The sequence below is a fragment of the Schistocerca americana genome, chromosome 5 (assembly GCF_021461395.2).
Source record: "Schistocerca americana isolate TAMUIC-IGC-003095 chromosome 5, iqSchAmer2.1, whole genome shotgun sequence".
Lineage (NCBI taxonomy): Eukaryota > Metazoa > Arthropoda > Insecta > Orthoptera > Acrididae > Schistocerca > Schistocerca americana.
In genome coordinates, this window is record NC_060123.1 from 460381235 (window position 1) to 460407093 (window position 25859).

General features: G+C 41.5%; 1 protein-coding gene and 1 long non-coding RNA gene across 2 annotated transcripts in view; one reads left to right on the forward strand and one right to left on the reverse strand.

Moving 5' to 3' along the window:
• LOC124616139 (myosin-VIIa-like) overlaps nt 1–25859 on the forward strand; it is a 388269-nt gene that overhangs the window by 202819 nt on the left and 159591 nt on the right. The window contains exon 22 of the mRNA XM_047144413.1: nt 3657–3903. Coding sequence (XP_047000369.1) covers nt 3657–3903 — 247 coding nt within the window. The remainder of the gene's footprint in view (nt 1–3656; nt 3904–25859) is intronic.
• On the reverse strand, nt 46–24075 carry LOC124616140. The gene is made up of 4 exons (XR_006979847.1): nt 24025–24075; nt 10344–10565; nt 5291–5408; nt 46–283 (listed from the first exon to the last, which is right to left on the reverse strand). It is a non-coding gene; the product is annotated as an uncharacterized LOC124616140 (long non-coding RNA).

Below are 25859 nucleotides of genomic sequence, written 5' to 3' on the forward strand. Positions count from 1 at the left end.
ACTTTAAAAGTTGACCCTTTATGCCTTTGAATGCAGTTCCTCCAACAAGAGCTCTCAGCATCATGCATGCATTGTCTTGAATTGTCAAATTGTCACTGAAAAGTGTCGGTTCATTTTCCATGTTTTAGTAGTGATATATACATGGATAATACATTATCAAGCCCTACCTGTGGCCTGTTTACTGTTGCCAGCCACAGCAGACTATAGCACATTCTTTTCATGCTGGCAAACAACTCCCTGGCTGACTGCATTGCTCTAAGCCGGAACACAAGGAAACACATCCCTGTAAAAAAGATACAATTTATTGGATCATGGAGTGTTGTGTCAGCTAGTGTGGGAGGCAGCACCAACACAAACAAGAAAGGAGAGAAGTTGTATTGGCCTGTGGCAGGAATCCAAAATGATCTATACATTTAACTTTCTAATTATATGACACTTTATTTCTAAAGAGAAAAGAAACATGTCATAACTTCTTGTTATGAGGTGACTTAATGAGCATCCTGTGCCACCTACATGCAGATATTTTACTCACTATTGCTACTTGCAGAATGCAGGCTAAGTATCATCTTCCTACTACTCACTAGTGATGCTGTCAAAGTCTGCGACCGAACTGGGGCTGACCAGCGATGGGTGGCTGGTAAAGTCAGAGTTGACAGGGGGCGCTGAACTCTGTCTTCCTGGAGGTGTGGCACTGCCCACTCTTTCCATCAGAAAGTGGGTCATCACATTCTTGATGCCATTTTGCAGTGCTTCACTGTTCGGTGTGCAGTCTATACTAAGGACTGCACATGAATACATTAACAGCTGAGGACCTTGAGGGGCTTGCATGCCTTTATAAAGACACTATCTATGTCAGGTGTTGCTGGTGTAATGCTATGCACACACGGCAGACCTGGTGATGGTGGTTGGTGACAGGGCTGTGCCTGGCAGCCATCTCAGATAGTTGCAGGTCTGCTGCTTGAATGTCAGTGTGCACTACACTTACCTCACTGGCCCAACTTATGTCCACTGTGGATGGTAGGTGCAGTAACTGGTGGGTCACTACACTCCTTTTCTTTTGCTGGGGAGATGATCAGGTGTTGCCATCTGTGATGCTGTTACTAAAGAGATGTCCGCAGTGTCTGTGGTTATGCCAGGGTGGCAGCCAAAGGCAAAAGGAGTTCCTGATGCACCCAGTCGGGTGCATACGGGTGGAAGTGAGTGGGACGAGGGCACCCCTTCTGTCTGTGGACCCTGGGGTGACCAGTAGACAGAACCCTTGACAGGAGGGTGGGTACTATCTGGACATCAGAATCCATGACAAGGGGCACCGACATGGACAGTGACGACAGTGAACTGGAGCGGAGAGGCCCTTGATGGAGACTGGCTTCCACTGACAGTGGCACCTGCTCAGTGCAGTCGGAAGTACCCACACTGGCTACAGGAAGCAAATCTGTCTTTGATGCTGATGAAGCCCCAGGTGCTGGGGTAGGTGGGCATGACCAGGCCAGAGGGGTGAGGACCAATTAAGAATGAGGCTTTTGGGCCCATGGCCTGAGGAGGGATCCCTATGCCAATCCTGGGATTGGACCATTTCTAGTGGCATGCCACTATTTGATCTTTGGTGTGAACCATGAAGACGGGGTGACCATGCTGACTGTTGATGATGCTGAAATCTAGTAAGGGTGCCGTACTAATGCTCAGATCTAGAATGATGTGCCAAGTGCAAACATTGACAAAATTGGTGCTGCTGGGCAGATTCTCCTGGTCATACAAGGTCTCAGGGCCCATGGGGTGTCAGGACAGATCATCTGCATTTGAATGTTGCAAAACAGGCTGAAAAAATCTCATAATTGTACCATGATAAGAACAGAGCCCACCATTGAAGACAATGAATGGCTTTGTCTGGTAAGAATTCCAAAGGGCTAAAGAGGAAAACTAATGGCGTATTGTTGGTAGTTAGATAAAATTTTGCACCATAAAATAACACATGCCTTTTTCAAGACTTAGGCAATAGCAACAGCTTCTATTTGCACCTGAAAATAACATTGCTGACCCAAGATGAGTGTAGGAGTTGATGGTAGAGTTGACGTGCCACTGCTATGAAACCTTTTTTTTACATTTGTGGCAAGACACCCACCACTCAATGCAGGCTGCCCTGTTGTGCTGTACAAAACAAAATAGGTATGAAGGAACTGGCATTTGCTGTTCCTGCTGCTGCCAACAATGTGTTTGACAATATCAGCATGGTTGGCTTGTTTCTACAGTGGCTACCTCCTCTTCCCCTAGTGCCCTAGGCTCTATTGCCAGGGCTGCATGGTGTCAACAGTGGCAACATCACTCCAAGCCTCAAATTGGTGGCCTGCAGTGCAGGAGACCTCAAACAACTGTGCAACATTTGAAACCTCTTCTAATGTAGGGTCCTCAATGTGAAGGACACATTGATGCACCTTATCTGGGGCCAAACTAATGATTGTGTCTCTGGCCATGGTGTCCAGACTCCTAAAACTTAGTCACGACAAAGCGACACTTACAGCTGAGGCTGTGAAGCTCAACTGCCCAAACCTGATATGCTTGCTGTAGCTGTTTGTGATATTGGTAGAATTCATCATATGCAGTGACCACATACATATGCTTGTGGTGATAGGAGGACAGCAAACAACACATATTGTCAAAAAAAGTGACATTTTTTCTTTCATAGGAGCTGACTGGCACAGTAAGTGATACATACAGGAGGGGGGGGGGGGGTTGTCCGTGATAAGAAAAGAACTTTACAGATCTCCAAGTTGACCATTTTATAGTCTTCTACGATGTCACAGTAGGGATGGGGGTATGGTGGGAGGAGGGGGGGGGGGCAGTGGAGGGTGGCCAACTCTTGGCTGAACCTGGGTCAGTGGTCAGTGCAGCCAACAACTGTTCCAACATGACTGTTTGTGCCTGCTGTTGTTGCAGAAAAACCACAGAATCCAAAACACACGAAAATTTGACCCTCATCATTGCCACTTGTATTCTAACTAGTAACAGAAGGAAACATGCAGCCATGAAAGAGATACAATTTATTGGGTCTTGAAGTGACATCAACAAGAATACAATGAAAGTAATTAACACTTCTTGAACACATTAACAATTCAACGCCTGGAGGCCCATGCATGCCCGTATAAAGATGATATCCATGCCAGTTATCACTGGTTGTAGTGCTGTGTGCATATGGTGGACGTGGTGACAGTGGTTGGTGGTAGAGCTGGCCATGGCAACAATACATAGTTGCAGGGCACAATTTGAATGTCAGTACACACTATGTTTGCTGTAGTGGCTTGACTTACATTCACTGTGGGCAGTAGGTGTAGTGACCGGCAGGTTACAGTCTCAGTCCAGGGGAAACTGACAACTATTGTAACAGTGTTGCAGTGGCATGTGACAGATATTAACTATCAAGCAATTTCAATTAGACTGCAATACATATTGTCTTTTTGTTCATTTCTTGCTAGTAAGTGGGAGAATGGGTTTAAGGACCATGAGGGATGTGTGTGTGTGTGTGTGTGTGTGTGTGTGTGTGTGTGAGAGAGAGAGAGAGAGAGAGAGAGAGAGAGATAGAGAGAGAGAGTAGGGGGAGGGGATTGTAGCTAAAAATAAACTGATGTGTTGAATTATGTCTCTTTGGCATTTTATGTTTAAAGGGATGAGATTTTCTGTCAAATTTGTAAGCAACTTACAAACAATCCTACAAAAGCATCATATGCTCGTGGATGGGTGCTACTGTCTCTCTGTGTGGGTTGCTTTCCACCATCGGAGAACTTCGCAATGTATCTCAAGGCATTCATTCGTGATGGTCCTCCTGGCTATGCTCCATATTGTGAACGACGCCTCAACAGGACAGTTGCTAATGGCAGTCGCACACAGCCACCCAGTTGGATTGAAATGCAGGTGAATATCCATATGCCATTTTACCTACTTAGTATAAACTGTTAGCTCAGTGTTTGATTTTAAATTTATAGAAATCATTCAGTGCTTGGCTGCATTTAATGTTAGTGATAGGTTTTGTGGATTATGATGTTGTAGAGGGTTAGTAGTGTAATTAGTGAAGGCCATTTGTACAATAATTTATGAACAGCAGGATGAAACAGCTTTTTGTAATAGAACTCAACTGCACTATAGCTTATGGCTAAAAAATAAAGAAGAGAAAAGAATAAAAATATACAAAAAGGACAACCAATTGATTATGTTAACAATTTATAAATTACATCTCAGTTTTGAAATACTACAAGTTGCATATAGTATGAGAAATTATTGTGGAGTTGTTACCTTAGCAGCCTTAGTAGTATGAAAAATGCAAGAGTATGAAAATGCTGTTATCAAATTGTTATGGAGACCACAGATTTGTGCTGGAACCAAAATGGTACATATAGAAGATATTACAGAAATAACAATTGTACAATAATATCAGAATTGCACACCCATAAGAGTAACAATAGCAAGTAATTATATCTCAGCTTAGAAAAATGTAAGTGATACAGAATGCGAGCATTGCTTTGACTTCAAACACTTCAGAGTCCTACTTCCCATACACAACTGTAAAAGTGTATAATCAGGTCAGAAAATTGAGTTGTGAATAATTGCCATGTTGGCAGATTGTATTTTTGTCTCTTGGTGAATGAACTTCCTCAGCATGATGTATGAGAATGATGTTTTGTAACAGTTACAAATAGAATGAACGGGTTAAAAATTCAGCATAACAGAGTGCTACCACATCCAGATCATACCCATTGACCTAATATGCAGAAGGTCATTAATCTGAATCTCACAAAACGTAGCACATTCTATGTAATTCTAAAACTAATCAAAAGAGCTTGATTATTATTTTTATTTAAGTAATTGAATCAAATGTATTTTTTGTATTTCAAATTCTTTACCATGCCATTATCATTGTTCTATTGATTTAGTTGCCCTTTCTTTCCTATCATTTTTTTAAATTTGGAATCTGCCTGAGTCACCTATATACTGCAAGCAAGTGCCAATGAAGACTGCTCATTGGTTGGTAACGCAGCAGCTCATATAACTTGTGTGAGGATAGTTTCAGGTAACCAGTGACAGCGAGAAATTACATTTTGCTTTTAGAGCTGAAACTGAAATTTTTCCACCTTGAGTTTCTTGCAGAGGTTATCTTTAGTCACCGTTAACAAAGTGATTGTGATTTTAGTTCTGTTGTAGATTTTTGTCCGTCGTTTTCTTGGATACATTGCACACCATGAGGTTATGGTTAGCTTAGGACATGAGATTAAATTTAGAGCTATAAAGAGCATTTCCAACATACCTTGCAGTGGCCACTTCCAAAATTCTTACGTGTTGCGCGTAACAGCATTTGTGAAGTGACTCACCCTGTTCATGTCTCACCCATAACCGAGCATTAGCGGGCAGCCAGGGTGGCAACACTGTAGCAGCAAGTGACAGACATCAACTATCAAGAAATTTTAATCAGACTATAGTTTGACATATAAATGAACAAGCATACATAGTTGTGTGTTTTGGTGAAGTTGAGTAGAAAGATCATTTCAAGAGTTAAAGCTATCTTTATTATGTGTAAGGGTTTATTACAGAGTGCATTCTGTTGTGGTTATTCTATTTATTTGTGTGAGATATTCCTTGTGGACTTCATGCTGTGATGAGAGCTGTAGTCCTGTATTTGACATCAGGGCAAGGAGATTGCTGTGCCATGTGTGACTCTATGGGATGTCAATGACTCTAACATAATGTATAGCAACAATGTCAATATATGTATTGACTCTTTTTGTATTAGCTTTTTGTTTAATGGGTGGAATGTCATAATCTAAACTGGACATCAGTCTAACATACAGATGCATGCTAATCTCCTATCTGATATATTGTCAACTTGTAACAAATTCCAATTGCAACTCAAAGTTGTTAGAATATTTATTTAGTAGATGTTGGCACCAAATGAAGATTTAAGAAGATTTCATCTCATCAGGAGGTTGACAGCTACTACAGGAAAGATTTGTAGTTTATTAGAAACACACATGTATTAACACGATTCATGTTGTCCGTCACGCTTCACATAGTGTAGACCGGGAACTGTCTGCTAGGCATGCCCGATGTAAAACTGACTGGGCACGGCCCATGCTGCCTGAGTTGTTGTTGTTCCGCCAGCAGAGGGCGCAGGCAAATTCTCGTGTGCCCTCTGGTGGACAGGACTTTACTTGCGGCAACTACTGTCTGTGATGCGCCGTGCCCACGATCTTTCTGGTGGCTACTGCACTCCTCCTCCTTCATGGGGTGAAGCCACTGTGATCCACTGCATCGGAAGGTGGAGCATCGTGCAGTAGCGATGACCTCCACATCCATGGGAATGCTGGAGTCGGGGGAATCTGCCAACCCTCGAGCCAGAACCTTCGAATATGGTTGGAAGTGACCCACACGAAGAGGCCCCCGTTGTCCCACCAACGGAGCCCAGGACAGAACGGGTGACAAGCTGTCGAACTCTGGATCCCGTTCCACCTCGGGAGGGGCAAGACCCAGTGGTGGGGACGACGGGGAAGGTGCAACCACAGGTGAACCAGGCTCCTGAGAGCTGGAGCTACTGGAGGCCGCCAAGGCTGAGAACCATCGCAGTGTGGCGGAGTCACAGGTGGGAGGGGCGGTAGCATCCCCTGAGAAAAAAACACTGGTGCCAGCAATGGGGAAGCCGGCACCTGAGGTGTCGGAGGGTGGGTGCCCAAACGTGGACGTAGCTGATTTTGGTGACGACGTACCTCCCGGTCCCCCACCTGCAAGGTATAGAGCTGGCGGCCATTGCGCAGGACCACCGTCGGTATCCAATGTGGATTGCGGCCAAACCCACATGCCCAGACCAACATACCCGGTGGAAAGCAGGTACCTCATTTTGCGAAGACTGGCAAGGACCAGGCCGGAGGAGGTGCAGCAGAGTCCTAGGTTGGTGCCCGTTGAGGAGCTCTGCGGGGCTGCATTCTCCCATCAGTGTGGTCCGGTATGCCATCAGGAAAAACGTCAATGCCTCTTCCGCAGGAAATTCGTCCACATACTTTTTCATCTGCGTCTTAAATGTGCGCACCATGCGCTCAGCTTCCCCATTCGATTGTGGATGAAAGGGGGGAGAGCAAAAGTGCGGAATACCGAAGCACCTACAAAAATCCTGGAAGGTCTGCGAAATAAACTGAGGTCCATTGTCCGATACCAGGGTGACTGGCAGACCTTCCACAGAAAAGATTTTTGTGAGTGCCTGGATTGCAACCTGTGAAGTGGTTGAGGAGCAGCGAACCACATATGGAAATCGGCAATAAGCATCAATGACAATGAGCCAAAAGCCATTGAGAAACGGGCCCGCAAAATCTATGTGAACGTGTTCCCATGCCTGGGTTGCAGGCGGCCATGAAGAAAACACTGACCTGGGAGATGCCTGTTGGCTTGCACACTGGGAACAGGCGGCCACCAAGTGCTCAATTTCTCTGTGAATACCGGGCCAGTACACATGTCTGTGAGCCAAGGTTTTAGTATGGGAAACACCCCAGTGCCCCTCATGTAATAACGTGAGGACCTCCCTTCGCAAACTTGCAGGAAAACCACACGAGGAGCTGTATCATCGGTAGCCAGAAGGAGAACTCCTTCCAAGACTGAGAGGCGGTCGCATATAACAAAATAATTACGAAGAGGGTCCGAGGCCCGGCCTGGAGGTCGGGACAGCCACCCCTGCTGAACGAGGTGAACTATTTGCCTGAGAACCGGATCAGCTGCTGTTTCCCTGGCGACTCTAGAACTAGTGATTGGGAAGCCATGAACCGCTTGGTGGGACACCACATCCAAATGAAAACACATAATCTTCTCCCGATCGAACTTAGGATCCGGGCCCACCGGACGACGGGAAAGAGCGTTGGCATTGCCATTCTGTCCGGTAGGGTGAAAATGAATGTCATAATGGTACTTAGAGAGGAACAATGCCCAGCACTGCAGTCTGTGGGCTGCTCTATCTGGAATCTGAGAGGTGGGGCCAAATAACGATATTAATGGCTTATGTCAGTGATTAACTGAAACTTCGTGCCATACAAGAAAGGGTGAAACTTGGTAACAGTGTAGACAATGGCCAAAGCCTCTTTTTCCACCTGGGAGTAATGGGCCTGCACTGGACTAAGAGTTTTAGATGCAAATGCCAGTGGCTGCTTGGAGCCATTAGCATTGCGATGGGCCAGGACCGCCCCCACCCCATACTGCGAAGCATCTGTAGCCAGGACCAACGGCTTATTGGGGTCAAAAGTAGCCAAACAAGGCACTGACATGAGGAGGCCCTTCAACGAGGTGAATGCTCGCTCTCATGCAGACGACCAATCAAAAGGAACACCCTTGCGCAGAAGGCTGTACAGGGGGTGGGCTATGGTGGAATCCCTGGGAATGAACCAGTGGTAATAGGCAATCTTGCCTAAAAAAGCTTGTAACTCCTTCAGTGAAGCGGGCCACGGAAGGTCGACAATACCTTGGACCAAACTTTCTAGCGGCTGGACGCCATGCCGAGAGATGGTGCAGCCCACATACTCAATGGACGGTTGGAAGAAGTTTGACTTACATAGGTTGCAATGCAGGCCCACGGACCTGAATTTGAGAAAGAGGGTTCGAAGGTTGTGCAAGTGTTCCTTTGTGCTGCGGCCTGTGACAATTTTGTCATCCAGGTAATTAATACAATGAGGGATTGTTGACATGACGTGCTCAAGATAACGCTGAAATATCATCGGGGCACTGGATATTCCGAAGGCCAACTGCTGGTATTGGTAAAGGCCAAACGGGGTGTTGATGACCGCCAGCCGTTTAGAGTCATCATCAAGTGGTATCTGATGATAAGCCTCCGAAAGATTGATTGTCGAAAAATATTGGCCTCCTGCCAAGTCGGAGAACAATTCATCAGAACGAGGCAACGAATAGGTGTCCACCACCAATTGGGAATTAACGGTGGCCTTGAAATCGCCACAAAGACGTAATTTTCTCAAGGGTTTCCTGAAAATAATGAGGGGTGAAGCCCACTCAGTAGAAGAAATCGGAAGAATGACCCCGAGGGCTGTCAGCCGGTCTTGCTCTGCTTTTACCTGAGGGCAGAGAGCCAAGGGGATCTGCTTTGCGCGTAGAAAACACGGGCAAGCTGATGCCTTCAATGTTAAGTGAGCTTCAAAGTCTGAAACACGCCCCAGGCCCTCCTCAAAGATATATTTGAAGTCAGAGGTCAAAGATTCCAATGATTGATAGGGAATGTCTTCGGAGACCAACTGTATAGTGTCTGCGATAGAAAAACTGAAAGCTTGAAAGGCATCCAGTCCAAAAAGGTTAGTGGAGCTTGCATCACTGACAACAATAAAAGTAAGATGCTAAGTGACTGAATTGTAAGTAACGTTGATAGTGAATTGACCCAGTAGGGGAATGAACTGTTTACCATAACCACAGAGATGCCGGTAAGCTGGCGCCAATGGGGGCAACCCAAGGTCGGAGTAAGTTTGTGCATTCAACAAGGAAACTGCTGCACCCGTATCTACTTGCAGTTGTAATCGGCGTGACCGAACGGACACCTTGATAAAGAGTTTGTGTGCCAATGCGTCGGGAGCCTGGCCTGATAAAACTTCCTGAATGTCAACGTCCATGTCCTCTGTACCTGCTTCCTTCGATTCTTCGGAGGCTGAGCGGCAAACTTTAGCAATGTGTCCTTTTTTATTGCATTTGCAACAAACGGCCCTACGCTGGGGGCACTCTGACCGATTATGATGTATATAGCGTGACGCACAGGACGGTAACAGGGGCCGGCGGCCGGAACTCTGTTTACGCGCCATGCGGGAGCAGCCATAATGGCCGGATTGTACCGCTTGCACATCGTCCACCCCAGATGCGGTGGACGCGGCCGCGCTGCCCTGAACCGTGACGTCGCACCATGCTTCCAACTGTTGACCTGCGGCGTGAGTGACTTCACAAGATTGAGCAATGGACAGGACTTCCTCAAGGGAAGGGTCTTCCAACTGCAGGGCCCATTGCCGGACCTCCCTATCAGGGGCCGAACGAAAAATGACATCTCGCACCATAACGTGGGCATACGACTCTCGTGACTGCTCCGTGACAAAATGACACTTGTGACAAAGACTGTGCAGGGTAGTGGCCCACACCTGGTAAGACTGATGGAGCTGTTTCTTGCATTGATAGAACTCGACCCTAGCCGCCACATCATGCATGCGGCGGCGATAATATGAAGACAGCAATGAACACAGTGCATCAAAAGGCAAGGACAAGGGTTCCTGGAATGGCGCTAGCTGCCGCAAAGCTTGATACAGCGAAGGAGATATCCAAGACAAGAAAAGAGCATGACATACCTCCAAATCGGCAACATGAAATGCCTGTAAATGCTGCTGAAGGCGATGTTCATATGTATCCCAATCCTCCGCCGTCTCGTCATACAGGGGAAAGGGAGGAGGGTACGGCGCTGGAGCAGACTGCGTGAAGAGCAATGCCAGAAGCGCTTGTTTCGTGGTTGCCATGAGCTCCGTCTGCTGCTCAACCAAAAGCCGCACTAAATCCTCCACGCCGTGGATAAGCTGCAAAACAGGAACAACAATGTAACACGTGAAAGAATGACCCTACTCATCGCCAATTGTGTATTAACACGATTCACATTGTCCGTCGCACTTCACATAGTGTAGACCGGGAACTGTCTGCTAGGCATGCCCGATGTAAAACTGACTGGGCACGGCCCGTGCTGCCTGAGTTGTTGTTGTTCCGCCGGCAGAGGGCGCAGCCAAATTCTCGTGTGCCCTCTGGTGGACAGGACTTTACTTGCGGCAACTACTGTCTGTGACGTGCCATGCTGATGTGCGCCTCCCGCAATCTTTCCGGTGGCTACTGCAACACATATCGACTGAACTCTTGTAACAGAATCTGCCACCCCAGACACAAAATTGACAACAGCAACATTTTTTCATAGATCCAAGTGGGTATTAAAATGGTTTGCAATTGGAAAATGGAGGTGGTATATCGATCGCAGTAGATAAGAAACAGTAGATAAGAAACTCAAATTGAAAAGTTTCTATCATGAAAAAGCTACTATTAATCCAAGTGGGTATTAAAATGGTTTGCAATTGGAAAATGGAGGTGGTATATTGATCACAGTAGATAAGAAACAGTAGATAAGAAACTCAAATTGAAAAGTTTCTATCATGAAAAAGCTACTATTAATTTATCTAAAAACAAAGATGATGTGACTTACCAAACAAAAGCGCTGGCAGGTCAATAGACACACAAACAAACACAAACATACACACAAAATTCAAGCTTTCGCAACCAACGGTTGCTTCATCAGGAAAGAGGGAAGGAGAGGGAAAGACGAAAGGATGTGGGTTTTAAGGTAGAGGGTAAGGAGTCATTCCAATCCCGGGAGTGGAAAGACTTACCTTAGGGGGAAAAAAGGACAGGTATACACTCGCACACACACATATATATGATTCCAAGCAATCCTCGTCCTCGCTATTGTTAAAAAAGGGCTATTTAACAAAATTACAATTAAAGCTCTCATTTTAAAACCAATGACACATTTCAACAACTACAATAGCTCTTATAGAATGAATACAAAATTGAATTTTCAAGTATATAATAACTTAACCATGTATAAATACTCAGATATGTGGTGTTAACAGTCTTCTTACTATTTTTATCAATTAAAAAAAGGTTCATGGTTCGGGGAATGTTCCTACCAATTTCAGGACCTACACCCTTCAATGCAATTATAATATAATAACTGGTTTCCTTGTATCCATTCCACAAGTACACGTTTATCTGCACACCTACATCAGAAATTACTGTTTATCGTTGAAAAATATGTGTTTGTTAAATTGGTTTCAAATGGACTGTTACATTTCAACACCCCAAAAAGGGTTTGTGCAACAAAAAGTTGTACAAAACCTTTTATGGCAGGTCAACTTAACAGTACTCACTTTGCAATCAATTGGAAGGACAAGCAATTTATGTAAGATATGAGATCAGATTTCTGCTTAATCTCCAGAATGAATTGTACTCATACATCATAATGAAATTTGAACTATATTCTCAACCAAATATGTAAAATTATCATAAATTATTTTGTACCAGGTTCAACTAGATTAGACAAAATATTAATTAAACATAATCAAACATAATTAGTACATAAACATGAAAATATAGAAATAAGGTCCAGAAATATCGCATCAAATCACTACAAGTTTCAGATTCATAAAGAAACAGAGTGGAATGCCTCTTTGGGCTGATCACCTAAGTGCTAAAAATAATTTTTACTTAGAGTTTTTATGTCACATCCATTCTTACCTTGATACTACAGTTGTTGTTGTTGTTGTTGTTGTTGTGGTCTTCAGTCCTGAGACTGGTTTGATACAGCTCTCCATGCTACTCTATCCTGTGCAAGCTTCTTCATCTCCCAGTACCTACTGCAACCTACATCCTTCTGAATCTGCTTGGTGTATTCATATCTTGGTCTCCCTCTATGATTCCTACCCTCCACACTGCCCTCCAATACTTAATTGGTGATCCCTTGATGCCTCAGAACATGTCCTACCAACCGATCCCTTCTTCTAGTCAAGTTGTGCCACAAACTTCTCCTCTCCCCAATCCTATTCAACACCTCCTCATTAGTTATGTGATCTACCCATCTAATCTTCAGCATTCTTCTGTAGCACCACATTTCGAAAGCTTCTATTCTCTTCTTGTCTAAACTATTTATCATCCATGTTTCACTTCCATACATGGCTACACTCCATACAAATACTTTCAGAAACGACTTCCTGACACTTAAATCTATACTCGATATTAACAAATTTCTCTTCTTTAGAAACGCCATTGCCGGCCTACATTTTATATCCTCTCTACTTTGACCATCATCAGTTATTTTGCTCCCCAAATGCAGAACTCCTGTACTACTTTAAGTGTCTCATTTCCTAATCTAATACCCTCAGCATAACTGGACTTAATTCGACTACGTTCCATTATCCTCGTTTTGCTTTTGTTGATGTTCATCTTATATCCTCCTTTCAAGACACTATCCATTCTGTTCAACTGCTCTTCTAAGTCCTTTGCTGTCTCTGACAGATTTACAATGTCATCGGCAAACCTCAAAGTTTTTATTAGTTCTCCGTGGATTTTAATACCTACTCCGAATTTTTCTTTTGTTTCCTTTACTGCTTGCTCAATATACAGATTAAATAACATCGGGGAGAGGCTACAACCCTGTCTCACTCCCTTCCCAACCCCTGCTTCCCTTTCATGCCCCTCAACTCTTATAACTGCCATTTGGCTTCTATACAAATTGTAAATAGCCTTTCGCTCTCTGTATTTTACCCCTGCCACCTTCAGAATTTGAAAGAGAGTATTCCAGTTAACATTGTCGAAAGCTTTCTCTAAGTCTACAAATGCTAGAAACGTAGGTTTGCCTTTTCTTAATCTTTCTTCTAAGATAAGTCGTAAGGTTAGTATCGCCTCACGTGTTCCAACATTTCTACTGAATCCAAACTGATCCTCCCCGAAGTCGGCTTCTACTAGTTTTTCCATTCATCTGTAAAGAATTCGTGTTAGTATTTTGCAGCTGTGGCTTATTAAACTGACTGTTCGGTAATTTTCACATCTGTCAACACCTGCTTTCTTTGGGATTGGAATTATTATATTCTTCTTGAAGTCTGAGGGTATTTCGCCTGTTTCATACATCTTGCTCACCAGATGGTAGAGTTTTGTCAGGACTGGCTCTCCCACGGCCGTCAGTAGTTCCAATGGAATGTTGTCTACTCCGGGGGCCTTGTTTTGACTCAGGTCTTTCAGTGCTCTGTCAAACTCTTCACGCAGTATCGTATCTCCCATTTCATCTTCATCTACATCCTCTTCCATTTCCATAATATTGTCCTCAAGTACATTGCCCTTGTATAGACCCTCTATATACTCCTTCCACCTCTCTGCTTTCCCTTCTTTGCTTAGAACTGGGTTTCCATCTGAGCTCTTGGTGTTCATACAAGTGGTTCTCTTTTCTCCAAAGGTCTCTTTAATTTTCCTGTAGGCAGTATCTATCTTACCCCTAGTGAGATAAGCCTCTACGTCCTTACATTTATACTGTAGCCATCCCTGCTTAGCCATTTTGTACTTCCTGTCGATCTCATTTTTGAGATGTTTGTATTCCTTTTTGCCTGCTTCATTTACTGCATTTTTATATTTTCTCCTTTCATCAATTAAATTCAATATTTCTTCTGTTACCCAAGGATTTCTACTAGCCCTCGTCTTCTTTCCTACTTGATCCTCTGCTGCCTTCACTACTTCATCCCTCAAAGCTACCCATTCTTCTTCTACTGTATTTCTTTCCCCCATTCCTGCCATTTGTTCCCTTACGCTCTCCCTGAAACTCTGTACAACCTGTGGTTCTTTCAGTTTATCCAGGTCCCATCTCCTTAAATTCCCACCTTTTTGCAGTTTCTTCAGTTTTAATCTACTGTTCATAACCAATAGATTGTGGTCAGAGTCCACATCTGCCCCTGGAAATGTCTTACAGTTTAAAACCTGGTTCCTAAATCTCTGTCTTACCATTATATAATCTATCTGAAACCTTTTAGTATCTCCAGGGTTCTTCCATGTATACAACCTTCTTTCATGATTCTTGAACCAAGTGTTAGCTATGATTAAGTTATGCTCTGTGCAAAATTCTACCAGGCGGCTTCCTCTTTCATTTCTTATCCCCAATCCATATTCACCTACTATGTTTCCTTCTCTCCTTTTCCTACTACCGAATTCCAGTCACCCATGACTATTAAATTTTCATCTCCCTTCACTATCTGATTAATTTCTTTTATTTCGTCATACATTTCTTCAATTTCTTCGCCATCTGCAGAGCTAGTTGGCATACAAACTTGTACTACTGTAGTAGGCATGGGCTTTGTGTCTTTGTTGGCCACAATAATGCGTACACTATGCTGTTTGCAGTAGCTTACCCGCATTCCTATTTTTTATTCACTATTAAACCTACTCCTGCATTACTACAGTAATGATTTAAATAGCTTTGGGCTTACATCACCACATTTACCCTGGGTATCCCAATGTCCCTGTAATTCTGTTCACTTACTACTTACTACTTAATATGTTCTGAGTTAAGAGCTTACATACACAACTTAAAAAAAAAAATTAAACTACTTATCCTCAATCAAATACTCAAATAATTTCCTGTTATGAAACTACTTATACTACTCAAATAAATTCCTGTTTTATATACACAAAATCCATTTTCAAAATTTAATCTGCTTAGCTATCTTTCCTAACAAGTAGGCATACCAAAAAATCTAAAACTAGTCACAGGAATAAAACAAGTTCAGATCTATACAAATATGAAATGTTAAAAAGAAAATTAATCCAGTTCCCATTTCATGCTGGACAAGAAACAGTAATTGTTGGCCTTTCAGACATCAGTTTTTATGGAAAAATTATGTCAGTTTTCAACGGTTGAAATACACCAAGAAATAATGACTGTACCACCTGAGGGACCAAAAGTCCAAAAGTCGAACTCAGACTTTAGAGTGACTGAACCCACATGAACATTTCAGGTCAGGAAACCACGAGGACAGATAAAGGAATCTGCCCACAATAATTGCCAAAGATATCATGTTTTCATAGCTTAAATGTTGTCATTCCAAATTTTCAGCATCTTCCACCTAGAGACTGTGAGCCAACATGGCCACATGCAACCATAGAATCAGATTTACATTGATAAATTAAGTACTAGCACATTACTTCCAGAACATATACTGCTTCACAACCAGTTGACAGACTTTTCGTTGATCATCATTACATTAGACATGATGCAGCTACATCAGATCAGACAGCAAAGAAAATTGGACACAGGTAAGGGTAGGTTTCAACATATGTTAGGACAATGTGTGAAGTATCACAGGTTACATTTGAACGGGTCAAAAGTTAGGACTAAAAATGGTTAGTTCAGCCATTCTGTAGGTATGATTAATTCATTTCCTTATCATGTAGCGAATAATGAATGATCTAGGCTCCATCTGAAATCAGATGTCTGCAAGGACAACAGCTTTACCATGAATATAAATCCTCATGCCATAGCTTTGCCTTTGCTACTTATTACATAGGAACTGTTTATGACCATCAGAATTCAATTGATATAAAAACATAAAATTGAACTGGTTTTCATTAAGTACATCCCATTAGATATAAACCTAATTCTGTGAAGTATTTCAGTTGGAGAAAATATATACAAGCTTCTAGATTGGTGTCATACAAGAATGTAACCATTTAAAATCCTACAATCTATTCATATGTTAAGATTGACAATTTTCAGTTTCAGGCTATAGGCCAACACTTGCCTGTGGAAATCTCAAGTTAAAGTATTTGGAAACCTACACACACACACACACACACACACACACACACACACACACACACACACACACGTAGTGAAAAGCAATGGCTTATTATAGCTGAGCAGTTTGCCAATTTGAGCAGATATTATGACAAAAGTAATATACATAACACCTTAAATCTACATCAAACAGATAGTATAATATATACTCAGTGCTGTTTTTCTGGGGGAATCCTGGGGGATGCATACCCCTAAACTTTTTCATCAACAAAGTAATTATTTTACGATGTTGAGAACTTGGAAAAGTGCCAAAGATTTATTTCACAGGCCTACATTTTTTATTTAATTTTTTCGTGTTGGTAATTGCAATACGAACAATACCAGCACAGTTTTTGGTGGAAAAGTGATGTCATTGTTTCAAGCATTTCAAAGCTGCTGCAACTGTTCTTGACAACTGAATCGCTGGCAGCCAGTTCGACAAGCATGTAGTGCCCTCGCCCGCTAATAGTGGGCGATGGTAGTGCTAAACGGATATGCGGACGCTCAACCAACGAGCTACCGATAGACGTCTCTATGGTCCTGCTACCATGATCCTTCGCGATTCATTGCCACCTCTGTTTTGTTGTTCTTTATTCATTTGCATTTGCTGTTGGAGTACCCTCAAACTTTTTTTTTTTTTTTTTTTTTTTAGAAAAAGAGCACTTTATATACTGATACCATTTATGAAACAAACATCATCCCTATCTTATAATCTTAAAGGTAAAATAATTAGTAAACACGACTTCCAGTGGCTGACCATAGTGCTCTTTGAGGCAGTAGAAATAACATTAAAAGAAAAACTGCAGGAATCTCAAAACCTGAGAATCAGAGACACTTCTTTCCCAATAACTATCTCCAACATAAATTTCCATTTTCTTCGTACTCCACAGATGGAGCCATTCAAGTAATATAAACATAATAAATTCCTTTCTGAGAAATGTTCCTTTGCCATGTACACAGTAGTTCCAATGAATAACATAGACAAGATTATGACATTGAATATTTTCATATCTGACAGTTAATCGATATTGTATCCAGTGACTTTCACATAATTGGTATAATAACTGCACAAACTAGCATCCCTATTCAGTCTTAATGTTTAAATCAGAACACATATAGAAGACAATAAACAGTCTAACCTAACTGTAATCACATCCAAGATGTAAAGTGATAGAATTTCACTATAACTGTACAGACATCACGAGTAAACTTCACACCAACCCTAAACATTTCCTCAACTTTTCACAAAATTATCAGCACAATGAGAGTATAATATCCAAAATGTAAAGTAACAGTACTTCACTATAACTGCACAGACATCATAAGCAAACTTCAGACCTACTCTCCTCAAAAATCATACATATGTTGCATTATTACGTTTTCTGACCAGCTGTATTCATTTAAACAACATTTTCTCTCTATTAACCAATCATTGACTTACTAACTATTGGAGGACATGGATAGTGGAAGAAGGGTCAGTTTGGACAGAAAAGTAAGAGAGGATGCGACTTGAAAAAAGAAAGAGTCATACCAGCTTGGAGCCTTGGACTCGCCACCCCCAGATTGCAAAAAAGAGCTTGTAACCTCCTGAGGAAGTTTTGACAGGATGTTTTGAGGTTGTCATCATTTGAAATAGCATCTGTTCTTACTGTCCTCACAATACTGTTATGTCTGTCACTACATGTTTCATCAGAATTCATGGTCTTGAAAGAATAAATATGGAGATTGTGTTTATGTCTTGCCTTCTTCTTTGAAAATGGAACTCTACATGGTTATAGTGTAGTGGAGTTATGGTACATATGTTTGGGTTTGCTTTGGTAGCTATATTCATTATTCAGGGTACCAAACAATATTTTTGAACAACACCTGTCAGATATTTAATATCCATACTGCACAAACAGTCAGTCAGATCCTATCATGATTGCTCCCATTTCCTACAATAACTGGATTGCAACATGGACCATATACTAAATTACTCTGTTCCTACATTACTGGTACACAGTAGCAAAGGATAGTAGAAGAGAAGTGATCCCAGAAAATAAACTTGAAGTCACTAGCTGGGGTATGGCACCATATGCAACATGGTGTCTCTACGAAAGTACCACAGATGCCCTACCGATTACATTTCACCACAAAATTACTGAAAAAAATGTTTCTGAGAGGATTTTCACCCCCAGATTTTGCCTTGACTATACAGTGCACAGAATGTAGTTTCAACTATTTCAACTCCTCAAATCACTTTTTAATTCGTAATTCATGATGGACATAAGAATTTAAAAAATTCAAATATTCAGTGATAACAGAGATTAGAATAAATTTCTTTCTATTAGTTACTTCACTTTCACTGGGTTAAAGTATGTACCATAGGGTTTGCTAAAGTATACTGTATGATATGACAGTGTAATGTAAGATGCTTATCAAATAGATTTCCAATGGTGTGTCAAATATCCAAGAACAAATATCATGGTGCTAAATGGGTAATTAAGGTTGTCTGTAAGATTTCAGCTGTGTAACATTCCTAAGTCCAAATAACCTTTTGGAATTTGGATATACAAATGTGTATGCATTTGGATGTGTGTTTTCAACAATTTCAAATTATTCTACATAAATATTTAACAACCTCCAATCTATGCCAAGTAAAAGCATACACAAATGTTCAAACATTCACTTTTCAACCCCCACTCTATGAATAGACAAAATATAGGCAAATACGTGAATGTTCACAAAAAATGTATAAATGTAAACTATAAAAAAAAAATATATTTTACTGTATTAGCTTCAAATGTGCTCAGTTATCCGATTTTCCACTTCTCAGTGTTTGAATTTACAGAAAGCAGTGGACATTAATCGCACTTCTTATGAGTTGTAATTTTCTTTCAATTAGTTTTTTCATTACTACTGGATCAAAATATTCATAGCATGGCATGACAAGGTGTACAACACAGATTTGGCTGTGTAGCTAGAGTATAAATTTTTCAGCACAAGTTTATTATTTGCTGGTTGTTCATTTGGTTTTGTAGTACTTTCACTGACTGGGTAATTACTTTTGCAAATGTCCCTCAAATCTGTCTGCAAGCTACTAATTTCAACACACACACATTCCCTTCCTCCACTACTTGTACACATTCACTGATTGAAGTACTGTTAGATGCCTGTTTCAAATTTGCAAAACAACTTTTCTTCCCTAAATACACATTTTGACAAATTTCATTTATGATTTTAAACCTTTGGTTACTATGGTTACATCTGTTACTATAGCCACTACATTCACACACAATGTCACTGAACATCTATTGGCAAGATTAAACTATCATGTACTTTTCTACTTGTTTCAAAATAATCACTTAAGCTTGCATCAGAATTTCCAGAATCATTCAGCATACAATCGTCAACCTTAACTTCTGCATGTACCATTCCATCCAATTCTGTGAGCAATATAGTATCATCAACCTCATCATTATCATCAAGAACATTATCATCACACTTAATATTATTCTCAACACTAAATTCATTTCCATCTTCACACACTTCTTCAAATACACAAACAACTTCAAGACTATGATCATTCTGTTCTACATCGTCATCTTTTTCCTGTTTATTGCATACTGAAATTTTATTTGGAATAACACTGTCATCCTCACTTTCATTTCTAAGTACTTGATCATCAGTTTCCATACATGCATCACCAGTATCAGTTTTTTCACCCATTTTACAATCACTCAACGTTTTCACTAAACCATACTCATCAGATCTGTTCTCATCACTATCAGTAACTACTACTACATTACTACTATCAAAGGGATTTGTCAAAATGTTTTCCTCTATTTTAAATTCAGATTTTCTTTTCCATTTTTGTTCATCTTTGTTCTCAGATAAAAAATTCTCCAAAAATTCTCTATCAAAATTCATTATGTTCACTTCAGGTTGTCTTCTGGATACATAGTTTTGATATGACCTGTTTGTTCTACCCCTTCCCCTTCTGAAATCACCACAATGTGCCTGATTATAAATACCATTTCTATTTGCCCCACTCCGCCAGGCTCCAAAGGAGGCAGGCCTGTTTTCCGGGCCATTCCGTCTGTTATCAAAATTGTTACCATTATTTCCTTGACCTTGTCTCCACTGCCTATTTCTTGGTTCAAAATTTCAGTTCTATGGTCTGTGCCTATCATTTCTGTCCCCATTTCTTCTGTCATCATTTCTGAATCTACTGTTCCCTTGGTACTCTCCCCTATAATTTTCATTTCTAAAATCGCCCCTCCTATCCCTATGTTCGAAATGATCATTGAAAGCTCTGAATTTTCTACTTCTAGTATTATCTTGCCTTTCATTTCTTTCCCAGGCTAAGTCTAATTTGCCCATATATCTTAAAAACTCCTCAACTAAGCCAACCTCAGGGAAGATAAGTTTGGATTCTGTAGAAATGTTGGAACACATGAGGCAATACTGACCCTATGACTTATCTTAGAAGATAGATTAAGGAAAGGCAAACCTAGATTTCTAGCATTTGTAGACTTAGAGAAAGCTTTTGACAATTTTGACTGGAATACTCTCTTTCAAGTTCTGAAGGTGGCAGGGCTAAAATACAGGGAGCGAAAGGCTATTTACTATTTGTACAGAAACCAGATGGCAGTTATAAGACTCGAGGGGCCTGAAAGGGAAGCAGTGATTGGGAAGGGAGTGAGACAGGGTTGTAGCCTGTCCCCAATTTTATTCAATCTGTATATTGAGCAAGCAGTACGGGAAACAAAAGAAAAATCTGGAGTAGGAATTAAAATCCATGGAGAGGAAATAAAAACTTCGAGGTTCACTGATGACATTGTAATTCTATCAGAGGCAGCAAAGGACCTGGAAGAGCAGTTGAACGGAATGGACAGTGTCTTGAAAGGGTGATATAAGATGAACACCAACAAAAGCAAAATGAGGATACTGGAATGTAGTTGAATTAAATCAGTTGATGCTGAGGGAATTAGATTAGGAAATAAGACGCGTAAAGTAGTAGATGAGTTTTGCTATTTTGGGAGCAAAATAACTGACGATGGCTGAAGTAGAGAGGATATAAAATGTAGGCTGGCAATGGCAAGGAAAGCGTTTCTGAAGAAGAGAAATTTGTTAACATCAAGTATAGATTTAAGTGTCAGGAAGCCATTTCTGAAAGTATTTGTATGGAGTGTAGCCATGAATGGAAGTGAAACATGGACGATAAATAGTTTGGACAAGAAGGGAATAGAAGCTTTCGAAATGTGGTACTACAGAAGAATGCTGAAGATTAGGTGGGTAGATCACATAACTAATGAGGAGGTATTGAATAGAATTAGGGAGAAGAGAAATTTGTGGCACAGCTTGACTAGAAGAAGGGATCGGTTGGTAGGACATGTTCTGAGGCATCAAGGGATCACTAATTTAGTATTGGAGGGCAGCGTGGAGGGTAAAAATCATAGGGGGAGACCAAGAGATGAATACATTAAGCTGATTCAGAAGGATGTAGGCTGCAGTAGGTACTGGGAGATGAAGAAGCTTGCACAGGATAGAGTAGCATGGAGAGCTGCATCAAACCCGTCTCTGGACTGAAGACCACAACAACAACAACGACAATGACAACAACAACAACAACAACAACAACAACAACTTCATTTATTAATTCAGCTGCATAAATTATTTTTATTGATGAGGTCAGGTTTTGTGCAGTGCTGTATTGGATGTATTGCGTTTTATATTAATTCAGTGACAGTCCATTTCCAGTTGCTACTTTTCAAGAAAATATTGTTTTCATTTAAAATAGGTTCTGCATTATACCTGATCATAATATGTGCATATTCAGTAAAGAGAAAAATTTATGGTTCTTGGGTATATCAATGAAGCTCCTTTGTATATAGCAAGAACCGACCCAATGTCAATCTATATTGTACACTTGTAGTTACTATTCCCTTTCTGAAGATGCTGTTTCATTGTGCAAACTTTCCAAGTTTCTGAATGGAACAAACTGCATCCTTTTAGTTAGAGAGGATGTAAACCAGTTATGAGCAATATATCTGAGGACATGATATTTGAAATTTTGTAGAAAAATGCTGAGGACTGTGAAATCAAATTCTTTTGACATTTCACAGAAAATACCAGTTAACAGTATTTTGTCATTTAAATTTTGTATAATCTGATGAACTGAAAGATGAATAATTGAGGTGAAAAATAAACATGTTCTATAAAATAGATAATGAGGCAGTAGTCTCACAACTCAAGGAGGATTTCAAAAAAATTTGTCTCTGAGCAGGAGCATGTAGAGAAACTGAGCTCAGATTTAGAGCAATAATTGAGTAAGCTGTGGGTAAATATGTACTGTGTAGAACAGTTCATGATGGGGCTCTTCGTGGTGTACAGTTTCTGTAAATACATTTTTTTAGAAACAGCCAGTACTACATGATACCTGTAAAACAAAACATAGTGATAGAGGTAGAGAGATATTAAAGAAAATGCATTTAGCTGTAAAAAGGGCAATGCATGAAGATTTTTTGACTACCACAGCCAAGTATTATTAAAGATTTTACCTTATGTGCCATTTAAAGTGCATTTTCACTATTTAAAATATGTCCAGCTTATGCAAACAGATGCAGTACTGTGTACTGTGTTTTTGTGATGTAACAAGCAATCTTTGAGTGATATATATATATATATATATATATATATATATATATATATATATAAAAACAAAGATGAGGTGACTTACCGAACAAAAGCGCTGGCAGGTCGATAGACACACAAACAAACACAAACATACACACAAAATTCAAGCTTTCGCAACAAACTGTTGCCTCATCAGGAAAGAGGGAAGGAGAGGGGAAGACGAAAGGAAGTGGGTTTTAAAGGAGAGGGTAAGGAGTCATTCCAATCCCGGGAGCAGAAAGACTTACCTTAGGGGGAAAGAAGGACAGGTAAGTCTTTCTGCTCCCGGGATTGGAATGACTCCTTACCCTCTCCTTTAAAACCCACTTCCTTTCGTCTTCCCCTCTCCTTCCCTCTTTCCTGATGAGGCAACAGTTTGTTGCGAAAGCTTGAATTTTGTGTGTATGTTTGTGTTTGTTTGTGTGTCTATCGACCTGCCAGCGCTTTTGTTCGGTAAGTCACCTCATCTTTGTTTTTATATATAATTTTTCCCATGTGGAATGTTTCCTTCCATTATATATATATATATATATATATATATATATATATATATATATATATATGAAACAAAGATGATGTGACTTACCAAACGAAAGCGCTGGCACGTCGATAGACACACAAACAAACACAAACATACACACAAAATTCAAGCTTTCGCAACAAACTGTTGCCTCATCAGGAAAGAGGGAAGGAGAGGGAAAGACGAAAGGATGTGGGTTTTAAGGGAGAGGGTAAGGAGTCATTCCAATCCCGTGAGCGGAAAGACTTACCTTAGGGGGAAAAAAGGACAGGTATACACTCGCACACACACTCATATCCATCCGCACATACACCTTATATATATATATATATATATATATATATATATATATATATATATATATATATATATATATATGGTTATAAGAGAGGGAGACATTCCACGTAGGAAATATATATCTAAAAACAAAGATGATGTGACTTACCAAATGAAAGTGCTGGCAGGTCGACAGACACACAAACAAACACAAACATACACGCAAAATTCAAGCTTTCGCAACAAACTGTTGCCTCATCAGGAAAGAGAAGGAGAGGGAAAGACGAAAGGATGTGGGTTTTAAGGGAGGGGGTAAGGAGTCATTCCAATTCCGGGAGCGGAAAGACTTACCTTAGAGGGGTAAAAAGGAAAAAAGGACGGGTATACACTCGCACACACACACATATCCATCCACACATGTACAGACACAAGCAGACGTATTTAAAGACAAAGAGTTTGGGCAGAGATGTCAGTCGAGGCAGAAGTGCAGAGGCAAAGATGTTGTTGAATGACAGGTGAGGTACGAGTGGCGGCAACTTGAAATTAGCGGAGATTGAGGCCTGGTGGATAACGGGAAGAGAGGATATATTGAAGAGCAAGTTCCCATCTCCGGAGTTCGGATAGGTTGGTGTTAGTGGGAAGTATCCAGATAACCCGGACGGTGTAACACTGTGCCAAGATGTGCTGGCCGTGCACCAAGGCATGTTTAGCCACAGGGTGATCCTCATTACCAACAAACACTATCTGCCTGTGTCCATTCATGCGAATGGACAGTTTGTTGCTGGTCATTCCCACATAGAATGCGTCACAGTGTAGGCAGGTCAGTTGGTAGATCACGTGGGTGCTTTCACACGTGGCTCTGCCTTTGATCGTGTACACCTTCCGGGTTACAGGACTGGAGTAGGTGGTGGTGGGAGGGTGCATGGGACAGGTTTTACACCAGGGGCGGTTACAATGGTAGGAGCCAGGGGGTAGGGAAGGTGGTTTGGGGATTTCATAGGGATGAACTAAGAGGTTACGAAGGTTCGGTGGACGGCGGAAAGGCACTCTTGGTGAAGTGGGGAGGATTTCATGAAGGATGGATCTCATTTCAGGGCAGGATTTGAGGAAGTCGTATCCCTGCTGGAGAGCCACATTCAGAATCTGATCCAGTCCCGGAAAGTATCCTGTCACAAGTGGGACACTTTTGTGGTTCTTCTGTGGGAGGTTCTGGGTTTGAGAGGATGAGGAAGTGGCTCTGGTTATTTGCTTCTGTACCAGGTCGGGAGGGTAGTTGCGGGATGTGAAAGCTGTTGTCAGGTTGTTGGTGTAATGCTTCAGGGATTCCGGACTGGAGCAGATTCGTTTGCCACGAAGACCTAGGCTGTAGGGAAGGGACCGTTTGATGTGGAATGGGTGGCAGCTGTCGTAATGGAGGTACTGTTGCTTGATGGTGGGTTTGATGTGGACGGACGTGTGAAGTTGGCCATTGGACAGGTGGAGGTCAACATCAAGGAAAGTGGCATGGGATTTGGAGTAGGACCAGGTGAATCTGATGGAACCAAAGGAGTTGAGGTTGGAGAGGAAATTCTGGAGTTCTTCTTCACTGTGAGTCCAGATCATGAAGATGTCATCAATAAATCTGTACCAAACTTTGGGTTGGCAGGCCTGGGTAACCAAGAAGGCTTCCTCTAAGCGACCCATGAATAGGTTGGCATACGAAGGTGCCATCCTGGTACCCATGGCTGTTCCCTTTAATTGTTGGTATGTCTGGCCTTCAAAAGTGAAGAAGTTGTGGGTCAGGATGAAGCTGGCTAAGGTAATGAGGAAAGAGGTTTTAGGTGGGGTGGCAGGTGATCGGCGTGAAAGGAAGTGCTCCATCGCAGCGAGGCCCTGGACATGCGGGATATTTGTGTATAAGGAAGTGGCATCAATGGTTACAAGGATGGTTTCTGGGGGTAACGGATTGGGTAAGGATTGCAGGCGTTCGAGAAAGTGGTTGGTGTCTTTGATGAAGGATGGGAG